The 19295-nt window shown below is 41.8% G+C and overlaps 1 protein-coding gene across 1 annotated transcript in view; it reads right to left on the bottom strand.

The window, feature by feature from the left end:
• ZNF845 (zinc finger protein 845) overlaps window positions 1–15899 on the bottom strand; it is a 132156-nt gene extending 116257 nt beyond the window's left edge. The window contains 3 exon segments of the mRNA XM_070558353.1: window positions 3102–3228; window positions 5554–5645; window positions 15721–15899. Coding sequence (XP_070414454.1) covers window positions 3102–3228; window positions 5554–5568 — 142 coding nt within the window. The 5' untranslated portion in view covers window positions 5569–5645; window positions 15721–15899.
• Between the last annotated feature and the right edge of the window lie 3396 nt (window positions 15900–19295).

The following is a 19295-nucleotide window of genomic DNA, read 5'->3' as shown; positions in this document are numbered from 1 at the left end:
AGATTAACAGTTGATTTCTCAGCCAAAACCATGGATTCCAGAGAAAATGGGGTGACATAGCTAAATTGTTGACAGACAAAAAAACTCAACCAATTCTATCTCCAGCAAAATTGTCAGTTAAAAATGAGGGAGAAACTAAGAGTTCCAAGATAAACAAAACGTTACGGAGTTCCTTACAAACAAGACCTGCCTTCTATGAAATAAAAGAAGAAAACACTTTTTAATTCATTTTATGAGACCAGCATTACTCTGATACCAAAGCCAGACAGATATCACAAGAAAACTACAGATCAATATCCCTTATGTACAGATATGCAAAAATCCTCAGCAAAATACCAGCCAACTGAATACACAGCATATTAAGATTATATACCTTAAACCAGCATCTAGGACTTGATTCCAAGAATCCAAAGGTGGATGGTTCAATATAATAACCAACATTAAGAGTAAGAAGAAGAAAAAAACACTACCAACACTACCTAATTATCTCATTGTAAGATGAATATATATTTGAAAAAAATCCAGAACCTTTCAGGATAAAAATGCTCAGCATACTAAACAGAGAACTAAACTTCCTCAACCTGACAAAGACCATTTATAGAAAACCCACAGCTAATACAGTCTACGGAGAAAGAATAAAAAGCTTTCCTCCTGAGATAAGGAATAAGCCATGCCCACTTTCACCACTGCTGCCCAACACTGTAGTGGAAGTTCTACTCAGAGCAATTAGGCAAGAAAAAGGAACAGAAAACATACAAATTGGAGAAGAAAAAGAAAAGCTATCTCTATGTGCAGATGACACAATCCTACATATAGAAAATTCCATAAAATACGTACATACAAACCTACTAGTGTTATAAAGGACGTCAGCAAAACTGTAGGATATAGTATCAATACACAAAAACCAGTTGGTTTCTATACACAATAATGAACAATCTCAAAAGGAAACTTAAAAAATAATTCCAGCCATAACATCCAAAGAATAAAATACCTAAAAATTTAAATTTAACCAAGGAGGTGCAAGATACGAGACTGAAAACCACAAAACAGTGTTGATAGAAATTAAAGACCTAAATAAATGGAAAGTAATTCCATACTTATGAATTGGAAGATTTCCTATTTTTAAGATGGTAATAGTCACCAAAGTGGTCTACAGAGTCTATGTAAACACTATCAAAATTCCAAGAAACTTTCATGGAGAAATACAAAAGGAGGTGAAATTTATAAGGAACTGGAAAGGGCCCTAAACAGTTAAGATAGTATTGAAAAAATTATGAAATGTACAAAATAGATAAATCCATAGAGACAGAAGGCAGACTGGAAGTTTCCAGGGACTGAGGACAGAAAACAACATAGACAAACTGCTTACTGGGTAACGCATGCTAACGTGCAGTGATGGAAAACTTGCAGAACTAGATATAGGTGGCAGTTGCACAACTGGCAAATATACTAAATGCCATGAATTGTTCACTTAAAAATGGCTAATTTTATGTTACGTGAATTCCACTGAATAATTTTTTTTAAATAATAATCTAAGTGATGAATTTCACAACATATTTTAAAAACAGACATTTACCAATTTTGATATGTCAAAATTTTGAGGCTGCCTCCTTATATTATATAAGAATAATAGTGTCTCTTAGGCTAGCCTCCTCTAATTATCTAAAATCCCATCATTGGATCTCTTAACATAATCCCTACATAGAGGAGACATGAAGTGAATGGTGCTCTTACTATATCTATCTGTACATATATCGTTATCATGAATAAAGAAAAATTAATGTACACTTGTCCAAAATTAATAAACTCTCACTTCAACAGATCACCAGGAGAACACAAATAGCCTTAATAGGCATACGATCAAGAGGAAGGAATGACTTCTAAAGAAGGCGGTATTATTAGCAGCAGTTAAGTGTAGAAACAACTTTCGGCAGTTCCATGAGATCCATGAGATCCATGAGATCCATGAGATCCATGAGCAAGGTGGCTGTGCAGAGATGATCAGCAACATAAGAAGCCAAGAACAGCCACAGGACAACAGGAGACCACTGGGATATGGGTCAAGAAAGACAGCTGAACTTTACATAGAATTCAGGTTAAAATGCAAGATGGGGAACAAAACAGTCTTCATGGGTTAATTGAAAAATGCAATTTCCAGAACATTAGAAATTTTGTGGAAAACAGTATCATAAGCAACAGGGAATAAAAAGTACATGCAGCGCAAGAAATTGGCTGTGTTTCCCATAAAATAAAATTTGATATTTAAATATTAGTTTAGTATAAGAAGAGTTATACCACACATCTAGACAGGGAAACGATCTATTACAATAAAGAACTTAAACCAAAATATAAATATCTGTGAAATCTATATAAAACACAAGTTACGTTTAGAAAACTTAAAATATACCATAGAAAAACCAAAGTATCCTATATAACAAATCTTGGCCTATCAAATTATACCATCATTCTGTCAGTTATCAAACTATGGCAGCTGCATGTTGTTGTGGCGCTGAAAGCTATGCCAATGGTATTTCAAAAACCAGCAGGGTTACCCACGGTGGCCAGGTTTCAGCAGCTTCCTAAGACAGACTAGGAAGAAGCACCCGGCCACCCACTTCTGAAAAGATGGCCATGAAAACACTATTAATAGCAGTGGAGCATTGTCTGATATTGTGCCAGAAGATGAGAGGATCACACAAAAAAGAATGGTCAGGGATCCACTCTGCTGTCTAAACAGGGTCATTAGCAGGCAGAATCAATTTGACGGCACTAACAAGAAAAAAATTTAAAGATAAAGATATCTACCTCTTTTCCAAAAACTACTGAATCAAAAGTATGGGAGTAAAACCAGGCAACCAGATGTTTTACAGTCTTGCTTTAAGGTTTTGTGCTTACTCAACTTGTAGAACCCCACTAACTAGCATGAAGTGGGCAGATCACCTGATGGGGAAGTTTAAAATCCAGAAATTGCATTACACAGCTTTTCATTTCTGAATCAACACAGCTTCAATCTCAGTCAAGGAAGGCAGGGGTTCCCAAGAGACTCACAAGAGAAAATGCCATGAGACCCAAGGGCAGATTCTGGAGGAAGTTGTCCTCACCCAGGGAGAGCAGGTTCCTGTAGTTCTCCAGCATCACGTCCCTGTACAAGGCCCTCTGAGCGGGGTCCAGGCATTCCCACTCCTCCTGAGAGAACTCGATGGCCACATCCCTGAACGTCAACAGTTCCTGAAATGAAAACACGTTTTGCGAAGAGGCCATCAGGAGAGTTCTTATCTTCACAAAAATGAGAGGAGGAGAAAGGTCTAAGAGTCAATTACACAGAAATGAGCATTCTGACAGAGCCACAAAAGACAAGTCTGAGCAAGTCATATCTCCTTAATTTTGCTTTGTTACACTTCTCCATCAGAAGATACGACGTCCACTAAATCATTGAATTTTACTGGATTTAAAATAACTGGATTTTAAAATTTGTGCATGATAAAAGAAACATACATACTGTATTGCATATGTGAAAGTTTCTAAAAGAGTAGATCTTAAAAGTTGTCATCACAAGAAAAAACTTTGTAACTATGTATGGTGATGGATGTTAACTAGACTTATCATGGTGATCATTTCACAACATATACAAATACTGAATCACTGCGTTGCAGACCTGAAATTACTATAATGTTGTATGTCAATTATACCTCAATAAAAAAATATTAAAAAAAAGTTATACAATTTGCCTGAAGTAAAAACATGAGTCTTCAGTAAAAACTTAAGTACTGCTCCAGATTCCAGACATATGGACCTCTCTGGTATACTGTGATAATATCTTCATATCCAACAATCATATTAAATGAAGCTCTCCATCGAGGTACAAAAGTAGTCACAGAAAGAATACCGTTTGGAATTTCAGTGTCAATATGTGGGTAACCAAAATGCAACATACAAAACCTGAAAATGAGGGAAAAGGAAGTTGATATTCAGACGTTACTTTGAGTAACTTATATACTAGGAACCAAAGAAAATTTTAGGAATGTGTTTTTCACTTTGGGGTGAATACAAGATGAGAATTTCATGAATTATCATATAAGATCATAAAGAAATAATGGTACAGAATAAAACGTGACCTTCTGGATTTGGACAAAGAGGAATGATATCTCAGTCCTTTTTGCTTGCCTCCCACTGACACATTCATGTAACAGAGTGAACAAATGCAGAAGCACCAGCATTGGAGTTAGGAATATTACCTGTCACTGGAATGATTTCCTAGTCACTAAATTACTAAATGGGGTCCTAAAGGACAATAGTGGCCCAGGGAGAAAAGGGGTACGAGATTTGTATCATCTCCATTATGCACCTGAACCTAGAGACTTAACTAAAGTTCTCATTTGAAGGGAAGGGGAAAAATATATATATATACATACAAAAATGAAAATAATTCAACAAAAGGTCATCTATATACAAGTTCTAGATATTATGATCAATATGCCAACTGCAATCTAATTTCTAGACGAGCTACAGCATGAGTAGTGTCTTCAGAGATGAGAAAGTTCACAGCAGTTTCAACGAAAGGTGAGAAGTGAAAAACTAGAATGATGATGATAACGTAACTCAAACTTTTGAAGACTTCTCATGTGATAGGCATTACTCTAAATGTTTTTTAAGTATTAACTCATTTAACAACATAGCATCTAACTAGAAAAGATTTGTTCCCACCTTACAGAGGACGCAACTTTGTCACAGACACTCTAAAACTCACCACAGCCCAAATAATTAATAAATGGCAGAGCAGCACCTGACCCAGGTGGTAGCACTTTAGACTGGAACTACACCATCACACGGTTAAGTAATACACATAACATTAAAAGTACATCCACAGAGGGTTTCCTGAGAAAATTTGAAAAAAGTTCCAGGCTAATCAAAATGGACCTAGAAAAAAGGTCAATGTATACACACATGCAGACACACAATGAGTTATTCTTCTTACTGCTATTAACTCATTGACCTGGTAGTGCAGGAAAAAAACTTAAGTCCATGGAAAACATGTAAGACATCCTTTCAAAGGTTAAAAAAACTTATTTTTGAAATGATATCTTTTATACACACCACAGGTTCCTGCTCACATACACACATGTGCGCACAAACATATACACTGAAATTAACCGAAATAAAAGTAGTAGCCTCTAAATGATATGTTTTGGGTAAATCTCTATTATCTATCATCTTTTACTCATGTGCACGTCAGCATTTTTGGTACAAAGAATATGTATAAATTGTACTAAATTTAAATAAGATTGGCAACATTATTCTATATTAGCCTACTTACCAAAACAAAAAGCTGCAAACAGTGAAAAAACGTACAAAAAACACTTAACTTTGATCTCCATTAACACATATATGTAAAAATAGGAGATCGAATCTATGTGGAGCTGAGACGAGACAGAGAAGGTCCTGGGGCGAGTGCCAGCAAACGTCTCAGGCGGGACACTTCCGAGAGAGAGATTAAGTTCAAACGGCCACTCAAGATGGAGAAGACAGAACAATGAATTGAGACTATGACTCTACCTGAGAAAGCGTCATTCCTGACTCCTCCTTCTTTCCTCTTCTTCCTCCTCCAGGCTTCTTTCTCAGGCAAAGTGAATCTTGAGATGTCAATCCTGAGTGTCAGAAATGTGCTACTTATTAATGCTCAGAGTCAACACACTTACCCACACGGGGAGCACATCATGATGTAATGACATTCTTCTGCTGCCCACTGCCACAGGAGGGATTCAGGGACAGTAAACTGCTACACAGAGACCAACAAGTGACTTTTTTGACCCCTTTATTCAGAACTCACTCCCCTCCTGGTGAAGCCCTCACATCAGCTGCAGTGGGGAGCTGAGCTGGACTGATCTCCCCTTCAGGACACCGACCATGGCCTGATCAAGGCCCAAGGCTCAAACCTCTCTCCGGATTAGGGACTGCTTTGGGTCCTCAGAAATGGATGATCCAGAGCCCTGGTGTTCCCTGCTGGATACAGATCGGAATGACCTGGGGAACTTTAAACATCCTTGAGGCAGGGCCCCATCCCCCTGACCACAGGAAGGGAACTCTCTGGGGACTGGGTACAAGAGGGATATGCAAAACGCCTCAACAATGCAATGTGAAGACAAGATGGTGCGCCACTGAGAGCAGGCAAGGCCAGCACATGTCCCGCCTTGTGATTCTGCTCTCTCCTGGGGCCCTGTCCCCTGTATCCAGACAGTGGAAGGGGAAGGAGCAGAGAGAAAAAGGCAGAGCAGGCATTCTAGGCTAGGGCTTGGGTAAGGGGGTGGCTGGAATGTTAAATGGGAGTGTCAGAGAAGGCTCCACTGAGAAGGGGGGTGGCTATCAGAACAAAAACCAGAGGAAGGAAGTTCACTATGCATTTGAGGAGTCAGAGTTCTAGGCAGAGGGCCCAACCTTAGGAAAGACCTGAGGCAGTGGTGACCCTGTCCCCAGGAAAAGCAAAGACATCTGTGTGGCTCAGCTGCAGTGAGGGAAGAGGAGACAAGCAGAAGACGAGCTCACAGAGGTACTGGCAGAAGCAGATAGGGAGGCCCCGGTCTTCAAACACTGTTCTCCCCTATCCCAAGAGAATTCTGGAAATCATGTATTCCTTCAACCATCTTAACTTAATATCTAATTCTTTCTTTAACTTACTTAAAACACCTATAAATAATGTAGTATACTATATATCTCAAAAACATGCCAAGATGGTCGCCTAAGCCCCAGGCGGTAGGGCATTGATCTTAACTGAGATGTGGAAGACGGCAGGGGGAACACAATTAGGTAGTTCAGGGGGTCGTGTTTGGACATTTTCAGGTGGAGATGCCTATGAAACGTCCCAGCAGAGATGTCAAGGATACAGCTGGACAACAGGAGTCTGGAGTTCAGGGGTGAGGTCTGAACTGGAGATGTGGAACTGGGAGATGTCAAGGTGTTTAAAGTCATGAGATAGGATGATATAAAAAGTCACTGGGTAAAGAAGATGTGGTGTGTGTATATATATATACACACATAAACAATGGAATACTACTCAGCCAAAAAAAAAAGACACAATCGTGCCATTTGCAACAACATGGAAGAACTTGAGGGTATGATGTTAAGCGAAATAAGCCAGACAGAGAAACACAAATGTTGCATGATTTCTCTCATATGTAGAAGATAACAGATACACGGATAAAGAGAACAGATTAGTGGTTACCAGAGGAGAAGGGGGTTAGAGGTAGGCAAAAGGAGTAAAGGGATACATATGTATGGTGATGGACAAAAATTAGACTATTAGGGGTGAGCACAATGAAGTGTATTCAGAAGCTGATAAATAATAATGTACACTCGAAATTACACAATGTTATAAATGATTACGATCTCAATAGAATTACTGGAACAAAAAACAAAGTCACTAAGTGCAGAAAGAGAAGAGAGGAGGGCCAAGACTAAGCTATGGGGTACTCCCATAATTAGAGACTAGGAAATTGAGGGAAAACCAGCAGAGGAAACTGAGAAGTGAACAGGGAGGGGAGAAGGAAACTGAAACAGACAGATAAATGATAGGTAAGATTCAGTTTTAAGTAGTAGAATGTCCTGAAGGCCAGGAAAAAAAGTGCTTAAAGGAAGAGGGAGTGATCGACTGTTCAACATGTTGTTGATAGACTAAGAGGCAAACTGTGAATTAACCAGTGGATTTAGAAATGGGAGGACATTACTGCCTCTGACAAGTATCAGTGGAATGGTAGATGGGAAAACTTGATTGGATGGGGTTCAAGGGACAACTGGAGGCAAGAATTGAAAACAGAGTACAAACAAGTTTTTAGTGCATCTTGTTCTGAAATGAAGCATAGAAGGGTTCTTATCAAAGGAGACAATGTAGTTAAGAGGATTTTTTTATTTTAAAGATGAGAGAATATAGTGACCAAAAAGGCTCTGTTTCTTTTTGTTTTGTTCAAGTTGGACTATACCACCATCTGAGTGTGATGACCAAAATAATTTTGGTAAAAATTAGAGGTAAAAACTGATGACGTGGTGGCAGAAGGATGCAGTGTCATTCTGAGACTGTGAGGGGTTCTGGGAACAAATGCACAATTGGAAGGTGGGGGACAGCTAGGTTCAAGGACAGACTATTGCCAGAGAACAGTGAAGCAGACAGACAACCCAGGTGGCCCAGCAAGAAGATGTCTTCCCACTGCTTCCAGGTACTCAGAAAAGTGAAGATGGGAAAGGCAGAGCTGGACTTCTGAGGGCAGAATAGGCCAAGAGGGAAATTCCAGAGGAACTGGGCCCAGAATCTGAAGTGAGACCAGTCAACTAGGGTTTATGTTTTCCTCGAGCTGAGAGGGGGACAGACACAAAACAGGCAGAGTTGGATGAGACGACGGTGTGCAGGAGAAGCAAGGAGGTGGAGGGTATGTGAGAAAATGATTACGTCAGTCCTTCGTTTGGGGGCATTTGACTTGCGTGGCTATTAGTAACTGGAAGGTTTAGTTGTCTCCATCTTTTAAAATAATCTGGATTATGTACGAGAGTATATGCCATTGGTTTACAATTTTAATCCCTGGTGCAGAGAGAACAAAGCGTGGCCTATAGTAGAGGCTCCATATGCACTGAATGAATGACTGAAGGCCTCTGGCGTAGGCTTCACCCTGGGGGCTGATGTTAAAATGGCTGTGCTTAAAATGGTCTTCTCACAAGTTAGGGGGGAGCTGGCGAGGGGCGGCAGAGGAGGGCGGAGCCAGGAGTCCCTCACTGAGACCACTCTCCTCACCCAGAGCAGGTGGGAAGGGCACAGGTAAGAAATCTAGTGAGCTGAATCTGTGCGATAGCTGCCTTGGGCGCGATAGCTGCCTTGGGCTGAGCGCACCCACAATGGCAATAAAGGAGCCTGAATTCTGCAGAAAGAGGAACGTCCTTCTGGCCACTGGGACCCATAGATGGACACTTTCCTGGCGTCTAAGATTTCTGACTTTGCAAAGACATTTGGCTTAAATATTCACAGCCCCAAATCCTGGTTTGATTCACTCTAAGATTCTACAGACTGATGAAACAGCAGGAAGTGTGTGAACACCACAGCAAAGGAGAAGTTGGAAGACTTGAGCAAGGGGAGAAAGGAGAGGCACAAACAGACAAAAGGAGCTTTCTTCATCAGGTCACCTGGTGGGGAAAGCCCCTACTTTGCCATTTCAGAAAAGATAAAGGACCATGGCGGTGTTGTGTACATCGGGTGAAGGTGTACTCAGTGGAAAGACTCCTTTCTCTAAATGTGATCCCATTTTATCACCCCCTCTCTAGTGGCTGCTGAGCACAGGGTCACAAGGTGATGACAAGCAGAGCTTCTCCTTGCTCCAGCTCAGAAGTCTCCCTCCCATTATTTGGGCCTTAAAGCCCTGTAAGGGCAAATAAAAATCCAATAATAATGAAAATAGTAACAAAATTACCTGTGCTACAAAAAAGGAGAGAGACTTTCCTTCTCTTTTATTGGAGCATTTACTAAAAACAAACAAAAAAACCCTTGCAATTATAAATTCTTTGTCTGCTCCATAAGCCTCTAGCCAGTTTTATGGCCCAAGAATGTTTTTCTCAAGGATCTGGGAGCCATCTCTTTGAAATGTAAATACCAAGAAAGACTGTGCCCCCCATCTCCCAGTCCAGGTAGGAAGGTACAAGCTTCACTTAGGTACCTGTCACCTAGTTGTAAATCTACCTGCTGTCACATACTTTCTATGAGAAGTTTTATTTTTCCTTTGAATGAAGACAATTAGCTAACACAAAATGGCCACTGCAATTACCAGGCTAATATAGTAATTGACAAATAGTGCTGAGAAATAGTGCTGTGAAGTCCTCTTACTTGAGGACTAATAAGCATTTATCTTGAGAACATATACAAAATAGGTTGCATCTGCTTGGCTATAAAAAAGGGTGAGCTTTCTTTCTGCCTTTGCAAACTCTTGGCGGATCCCTTATGATGTGTATCATACTTAGGTTTAATGCTTATTCAATAATAAAACTCTTTCTTTCCCTTCAACTCTTGTGGAGAGGTTTTCTGAGTGGTGGAAAATATCGTTTTTTTAGTTTTAGTTTTATCCTAGTTTTTAGATGTATTTTCTCAATGCCCCCAGTGTTTGTGTTCCTGCCTCCAAACCCTACCAGGACCTATGACCTCCCACCTGTTAGAGAAATACCTTTGTTCCATATTTAATTTAAAACATCTTGTCCCCCTCTTCCTCGACTACCCTGGGACAGGGTGTGTGCCTGCGTGCATATGTGTGTGTGTGTTTGTGTGTGTGTGTGTTGGGAAGGGCAGAGAGAGGCCACTACAGAGAAACCAGCACTGGCCTGGCAGCCACGAAGTCGTAGCTGCAGCTTTTCCTCAAGTACAGTCCCAAGGATGAGGCTATGGGCTGCGGATCACTGCGGCTGTGTCTGCCCTCTGATTCCTGGGACAAGGTGCATGAATAGTCAGGGGCCCTCACAGCCTCTCCCCAGTTGTGCCCAGTCACCCACAGTAAGTGCTCTCTAACAAAAACCTGCCACCTGAGCCTTCAGCACCACTACTTCTGCCGTGGACACTCTTACAAGTTCCCATGGGGTCTGACGCACTCCCCAGAGACCCCAAAATGACCCCTTTATTCTGCTGCGAAATCCCACATCTCATTCCAGGACCCAACTAATTCAGGCTTGTATGATGGAATAATAAACAAAAAGATGCCTAAGGACCTGTAACACCATATTTTCACCCACGATGACCCCACCCCATATGCAACTACTTTCGTAATCTACTAAATAAAATGGAAGATGTCTCTAATGATGCATGTACTCCAATGGGATCCCCACATTTCCCACAGAAGCGCCCCAAATTGTCATTCACATTTTGTAAAATGCATGTAAAACTTTCTTGACGTGCAACCCAACAGTGAGATTCCCTCTAATATACAAAAATTATCCCCCAAAAGATTTATGAGATTTTCCCTATAATTCCTCTATGGGTTGCACAACAAATCTTGTACCCACAAATGACCTCAGAGGAGTCACTGTGTGGAGTGGATGGTGTGGTACTCCTCCTGGATCGACCTCCTCAGGACCAAGGCCCCCATCCCCTCGCAGACCGGAGGATAAAGGGCCGGAGTCATGATGACTAAGGAACAAGGGTAAGAGGAGGGACAAAGACCTGAGAGAGAAAAGGTTCCGGAGTTTGGGAACAGAGAAAAGTCAAATGTGACTCGGGCAGAGTGAGCCATGAGAAGAGGGTGAGCTCCCCGGAGGAGGACAGAGACACTGGCAGAGGACCTGGTGACATACAGCTATGTGGCCTAAGTGAGGAGCCTAGATTTTTGGAGGGGGTGGGAATGGTGGGGGGTGGTAAAATACACATATCATAAAAATTACTATTTTAACCTTATATTAGTGTACAGTTTGGTGACAGTTTGTACATTCACATTGCTGTGTAACCATCACCACCATCCATCTCCAGAACTTTTTCATCTTCCCAAAACTCTGTACCACGAAAGAGTAATTGCCCTCCCTGCCCTAGCTCCTGGCAACCACCACTCTACTTTCTGTATCTATGAATGGGACCACTCCAGGCACCTCATATAAGTAGAATACTACAATATTTGACCTTTTGTGTATTTCCAATGTTTGTGTGCATTATGGATTGTTTTAAAATTTTCCTTTTTAAGGCTGAATAATGTTCCATTGGATGAATATACCACATTGTGTTTATCCATTCAACCATCAATGGATATTTGGGCTGTTTTTTTATCTTCTGACTATTGTGAAGGATGCTGCTATGAACATGGGTATACAAATATCTGTATGGGTCTCTGCTTTCAATTTCTTTGGGTATATACCCAGGAGTGGGACTGCTCGATCATATGGTAATTCTTTGACTATCTATTTGAGAAAATCACCATACTGTTTTCCATGGCTGCTACATCATTTCACATCCTTACAAGCAATGCAGTGTTTCAATTTCTCCACCTTCATGCTAACGTTTGCTATTTTCTGGGGTTTTTATGATACTAGTCATTTCAATGAGTGCAAAGTGGTAGTTCACTGTGGTTTTGATTTGTATTTCTGTAAAAATTAGTGATGTTGAGCGTCTTTTCATGACTTTATTGGGCATCTATATAACCTCTTTAGAGAAATGTCTATAAGTCTTGTGCCTATTTCTTAATGGTTATGTTTCTGTTGGTGAGTTGGAGGAGTTCTTTACATATTCTGATAATAATCCTTCATGACATATATTATTCACAAATATTTTCTCCTATTGCATGTGCTGCCTTTTCACTCTATTGATAGTGTTCTTTGACACACTAAGTTTTTTTTTTGCTGAGAAAGATTCACCCTGAGCTAACATCTGTTGCCAATCTTCCTGTCTCTTTTTGTCTTCTCCTCTCCAAAGCCCCAGTACACAGCCATATATTCTAGTTGCAGGTCCTTCTAGTTCTTCTGTGTGAGCCACCCCCACAGCACGGCTACTGACAGTGCGGTGGTATGGTTCTGCACCCAGGAGGTGAACCTGGGCCGTCAAAGAGGAGCATGCTGACCTTTAACCACTAGGCCATCAGGGCTGGCTCTGATGCACAAAGTTCTTGATTTTGATGAAGCCCATTTATCTATTTTTTCCTTTCTTACCTGTGCTTTCTGGTGTCATATCCAGGAGCCTGGATTTGTCCTGAGAGTGACAGGAAGCCAGTGAAGTGTTTAATGTCAGCGATTCATGTGGTCTACTTCAGATTTACTCCTGAGGCAGACAGAGAACTCAGGGAGACAGTCTCTGATTCTGAGCCTATGCTCTGCCTCTTTCCTAGTAGTTTTCATCACTCTTGTTGGGCTGGGACTCTTCTAAGCTTCTAATTACAACTGGTCACCCTCTTGTACAAAAATGCAACATAGACACACATGCGGTACTGCCAATCATTTCAGGGATCACTGTCATTCAGAATTCCTGGTCTTGTACATCATCTCCATGTTGCAGGTGGTTCACTGAGGCCCAGAAGGTCATTCGACCAAGTTGCCTTGAGAACATCTGAGTTGAGTGAGAACCGTGTGTAAGCGAATTATGAAAGGGTGGCCTAGATGAGGCAGTGGGCAGTCTGTCCTTTTCATCTCACTCCTTTCTTAAAAATTTTAGGGTCACCTTCAATATGCCTGAGCAAAAGAAATTTCTGTGGTTTTAATCACATTGATCCCAAGTATTTACTACTTCTTTTCCAGGACATTACAGTGAAATATTTAAAAAATATAAAATGATGAACACATATGTTTTGAGGCTGAAAACTCTGAAAAAGAGTTAGCTATGGAAATAAGCTCAGGGCACATTTCTTTACCATGAACAGATGGGCTGTTAGGACAAAGTTTCAAGTCAACCCAGCCCATCTTTCAACATTTTCAGAAAAGGGTCAGAGACTTGAGAGAATCATCTACTTTGTACTTCACAGCTCACTAATTTGGTAAATCACAGAAAGGGAAGAAAAGAAGCTGTTGAATATCAGTCTAACTCATTAAACTAGGCCCTGACTGTGAAGATCACAGACATCCTTACCAAGTGCACTTGAAATAGTCTAAAATTATTTACTAAGCACCAAAGAATATTCCAACATAAGATAAGGATAGAAAGAATACAAGCTTATAATCTGAATTAGACACAAATATTTAAAAGGGAAAACAATTTAGGATTTTTTTTTAATCTAATGACTTCTGAGGTCAAAGTTTTAAAAAAATTGAGACTACCTCATGTTTACAAAAGAGTGATAAGAGCTAGTTATGAGATGTCACCAAAGCTTATTTCAAAAGTTAGTAATTATTTACAGAAATGCAAAAATTCAATATACTAAGATTTATCTCAATAGGCTTAAAAAAATGAGTTAAAGGTAAGAGAGAGAGAAAGAAAAAAGAAAATCCATTTAACAGGAAAAAAAGCAACACTTTTAATATTTTTTAAAAAGCATCACATAGTGGGAGACTCAGTAATTTCTGTCCCAGTTGACCTCTCTCATGCCATCCCAGGGAAAAAGAGCGTAATTGCTTTCCTGGCCTCCCCTTTGCCCTCACCGTTTCTACAAGGCCCCCGATCCCCCTGTGCAAGAGGTGACCTGCTCTGTGACCCCTGTCATCTGACTGAGACAAGTCTCTCTCTGGGTGAATAAGGGCTGCAAATGAAGCTACCCTGTGATGCAAATAGGTATAAAATGCACAAGCCTCATAAACAGGAGTTTGGCAATCCTCATCCTCATCTGCATAACTGACACAATTAAGCACATTTTAAATTAAAACCATTATAAAGCCACAAGTCAACAAACATACCACAACTTAATCATCCATATCTCAATATCTCATCACCCATCCTCATCTGAGGTCCCCTTCTTTCTCCACTCTTACATATTTCCCTCTGTCCACCTGCTTCTGTCTCTTTCCTTCAGTGTTCGCCAGTGCTTTTCCTCCTGTGTTTTCCCTCAGTTTCTGCTCATTTGGTTTCCGCTCTCTCCTCCTCTGCTTTCTCCCCTTCTCTCGATTCCTTTCCCTATGCTACTTACTCCCTGAAACTCCCGAAACCTATTTCACTGTCAGTTGCTCTATTTCACTTTCAGTTGCTCTATTTCACTTTCAGTTGCTCTATTTCACTTTCAGTTGCTCTATTTCACTTTCAGTTGCTCTATTTCATTTTCAGTTGCTCTATTTCACTGTCAGTTGCTCTTTCTCACCAATCTTTCTGATTGTTCCCCATCTCCCTATATTTCTCCCTCTTCCTCTCCCATCTCCGTGTCCCCTCTGCTCTCCCTGCCACATTCTTTCTTTCCTGTTACACCCCCTCTGCTCCAATTCACTGGCACCCCCAGCTCCCTAAGCTCTCTTGGTGCTTTTTCTCCCTCTGCTGTCTCCCCATCCCTCCTTTCTGTCCCTGCACTCGGGTCCCCCAACTCTTTTCTTCTAACCACTCTTTCTGTCTGAAGAGCCTGCCCTTTGCTGTCCCCACTTCTGCTCACCAGGGGCCCCTCCTCCCGATCTGCCTCCCCTTCATCTCTCTGGAGCTCCTCCCTTTCCTCTGGCATTTCTGTATTTTCTTCTCTCTTGCCTCACACTCTGTTTCTTTCCAGGTCCCTCCCACATCCTCTATTTTGCCATCTGTTTATGGGCCCCTCACTGATCTTTTCTCTCTCCCACTTTTCTATTTCTCCGTCATACTCCCTGTCTCTCTTTCTCCGGATCCCCTCACCCCCTCGTCCTGCCGCTTTCCTGGCCTCCCCTTCGCCCTCATCGCTTCCACAAGGCCCCGATCCCCGTGCGGAGGAGGTGACCTTCACTTGCGACCCCTGTCGTCTTCCGTCCTAAATCCCACCCCACTGAAAAGCATGCTCGTCCAGGATATCGGGCGTCTTATTCCATGAGAGGGGCTCTCGAGAGGGCAGTGGAGTCTGCAGAATGCTAGGGCCAGGGCGGGAATCCAGCCTCTAAGGGCCGAGGCGCAAAGCGTTTCAATCCATCTCACAAGTCCATCTCCCAAGACTTTAAAGGCGCGGGGGGGGAGGGGCGGTCCGTGGACGGTTTTAAGCAGGAAAACAACGCGGACAGTGGGGTCTACGCGGCCCGATGGGCGAAACACCACAGGCTGGGACGCCCTCCGAAAGATTTGAACCGGAAACGAATGCGGACCCCGACCCGGCAGCGAAGAGGCCAGGGTTTGGGACGTCTCACCGCGACGCTGGGACTTACCGAGGATAGGAGAGGCGGATCCGGGGATTTTAACGCCCGTAGCGACCCCCAGTCCCCACGCGTGTAGGAGTGTGGGCTGAGACACTCAGGTTTGAACCAGAAACAGCGAAACCCACATACGCCAGGGCGACCTTCCCTCCGCGCCAGCCGCTTCCGGGTCTGCAAGGAACTGCGCATGCGCGCTGCGGGAAAGGGGCGGCTGGGCGGAGCGCTTCCGGCAATGGGCGGGGCGTGAGCAGTTGCCAGGGCGGGGTCGCCGGGGGAGGCGGGGTCGCCGGGGGAGGCGGGGTCGCCGGGGGAGGCGGGGTCGCCGGGGGAGGCGGGGTCGCCGGGGGAGGCGGGGTCGCCGGGGGAGGCGGGGTCGCCGGGGGAGGCGGGGTCGCCGGGGGAGGCGGGGTCGCCGGGCAGGCTGGAGGAGGCTGGGACATGGCGATGGCGGGGGCGGAGCCCACCTGTCTGAGTTTGGAACTGTTTGGATTTAGTTGGTGTCCTGTGGAGCGGGGCTGCTCCCTGCCCACTAAAGTTGATGTTTCGAATTATTTAATGTGAAAGCTTGGAGTTGATGAGCCACTTTGTGGGAAGCTCAGATGTTTACGTTTTAACAAGTTGAAATCGGTTTCAGTGAAAAACTGTTTTGCGAAGGGGCACAGAAGTTTCTCCTGGGAGACAGGAGAGCGGGTCTCCGCAGTCTGGAAACCTGGAGCTGGATATGGAGTTGACGAGGGGGCATGGTTCCATCCAAGAATGTCTCCTGCAATTGGAATTTAATTAAACAGTTTAATTAAGCAAGGAGTCCACTTGTCTTGTGAAGGGAATGTAAATTTGAATGTGCGATGCAAAACACTACCTGTGTGAAAGATGCCCTTTCTTAGGGAGTTCAATCAGAACATTATTTCCATTTCTATTCCCCATTCATCCTGGCTCTGTCCTGGGCTCAGTTCCAGAGACTTTCGCAGGGACAAGACCTGGGCTGTGGGAGGTGGAGGGATCAGGCATGTGATAATTTAGGTCACCAAGTATTTCTTTAAAAAAGTAATAATAATAACTTTAAAAATAGACGTAAGTTGTGTTGTTCTTTACTTGTATCTATTCCACAGTTGAGAAGAGTGATAAACTCAAACAACTTTGAGATGAACTATGACATCATAATTCGTCTGTCAAAATTTCTAAATATAATTTCAAATTCATTTTACATTTATCCAAGAGTAAGTAGAAAGAGTATTTTTAATAAAATCTTGTTTTGTATTTTAGCTCTTTTGTTGGTTTTTATTTCTGATTTATCTGTCAGGTGTGGGTAATAAACTCTGTAATTGTATATATTCATTGGAAGACAATTGAATTTTTTTCAGCCAAAGAATACTTTGCAATATTTCAAGGGGTGTTTGATAAGGATGCCTATTCCCTTTTATATGAACCCTAAAGAAAGTAAGGTTAGATTATCACATTTCCAGTGGTCTCATTTATACTTTCAATATATATATATATTTTTTTTTGAGGAAGATTAGCCCTGAGGTAATATCTGCCGCCAATCCTCCTCTTTTTGCTGAGGAAGACTGGCCCTGAGCTCACATCCGTGCCCATCTTCCTCTACTTTATATGTGGGATGCCTGCCACATCATGGCTTGCCAAGCAGTGCCATGTCAGCACCTGGGATCCAAACCAGCGAACCCCAGTCCACCAAGGCCGAATGTGGAACTTAATTGCTGTGCCACCAGCCCTGCCCCTATACTTTCAAAAAATTTTAAGGCAATATTCTAGAGTTAATATTTATATTGAAATATGTTTCTTTTACATTCCTACCTGTGGAAGATTTCTCCCCAGTTAGAATTTCTTGATGAGATAAAGGCATTTTGGATAAAAAGTTTTTAATTTGTATTAAATTTATAAGGTTTCACTGCAGTGTACATTATGTGATATTTCATAAGTTTAAACATTGCTTATAGCCTTTTGATGTTCATTACATTTGAATTACCTAATATTCAGTAAGGCTTGAACATCATTGCTCAGAAAAGTTGTAAGATTTCATTCCAAAATTAATATTCTGATGATCCCTCCAGGATGGAATTTTGGATAAGAACATTGCCACACACCTTGTTTTTTTTTTTAAGATTTCTCTTAGGTATTTATTTACTGATGTTTAGTAATGTTTGACTCTTGGTTAAACAGTTTGCCCTATTCATTATAGTTTTAAGATCTTCCCCAGTATGAATTTCTGCTGATTAATCCTTTTGAAATTCACTACATTTATGAAGTTTTTTCTAATATATAGCTATGTTATTTTGTCATCAATGAAGAATGAATCAAAACCTTGCCATCTTTATTGAAAATGTTGACTTTGACACTAGGAAGAACTCTTTCAAGTTGTAAAACTAAGGAACCATTTGGACAGATTTCTTAACTTGATTGCATTTATAACACGCCTCCTCAGTTTTAAATCTCTACAGTTCACCCAGATAATCCTATTATCAAATCATTCCATGCATTTGTTTCCTGATAATTTAAAAAAATACAGTGTTGGGGATAGATTTGGGGATCTTAGAAGGCAGATTATGTAGATTATGCTATATTATACAATATTGTCCACCAGCCGTGTTGGCACAAAAGAGATTTCAGTATGGACTCCCACATTCACAAGCAAATAAATGAGTGGATGGTGGAACATTTCGTCAACCTCAGAACAGTTGGACAGAAGCCTTTTATAAGGTGAAAGTCATGAATTTTGTTTATGGGGAGTTTTGTTGTTTGTAAAGTTTACAAGACAGTGAAATGAATATATTAACCAAAAAAGAGGATATATCCTCAAAGAAAATTTTGACATATATCTCCCTGTAATATCACACAAAACAGATGAAAATTATTAAAGATTATTAAAGAATTCAAAATTGGTAGACTTCAAAAATTGGAAACACACAGGAACTCATTTGACTTTAAAAAACCTAATCACTTCTACATAAATTGCAGTGGAGTTCAACTTTGTCCCCTACTGCCAACAGTTACTGAATAAAATCTGCTTTCACCACTTTAATGTCTGGCAGTGTTTATCTTTGACATCGCCTTTCCAGGGATGTCAGCCAAACCTTCTTGCTTTCCATTGCCCCAGCACCCTTCATCCTCTCGGTCCTCCTTCACTCTCACCTGAATTCCCAGCCATCGGGTTTCCTCAGCTTCCCGTGACCTCCATGATTATCCCAAACCTATAATCCTGCCCTTCTCTCCCAAGCTCTTCAGCCCACTCTTGTCCACTATCCTCCCTAGCTTCCTTCACAGCCTTGCTCCCATTTGGCCCCCCAGTGCTCAATATCCTTCCAGCTCCAGCTCTGATTATGACCCTCACTATGCCTTGCACCACCAGGTAGCCACCCATTATTCTCCATCTCTCCTTTTCTTCAACTCCTCATAGACATTAACTTTCCTGAGCCTTTCACCCATTCCTGCTCCTTATCCACCTTTGCCCATTATCTCACACATCCATTATCCCTTTTGTTCCCATGACACCCTACACACCTAATATCCACAGCATCCACTATCTCATGTAGCCTTAACTTTCTTGCACACCGTATGACCTAGTACCCTTA

This window comes from Equus przewalskii, chromosome 9 (genome assembly GCF_037783145.1).
Source record: "Equus przewalskii isolate Varuska chromosome 9, EquPr2, whole genome shotgun sequence".
Classification (NCBI taxonomy): domain Eukaryota; kingdom Metazoa; phylum Chordata; class Mammalia; order Perissodactyla; family Equidae; genus Equus; species Equus przewalskii.
The sequence above is the reverse complement of the archived record's forward strand: the minus strand, read 5'-3'. Positions and strand labels throughout refer to the sequence as shown.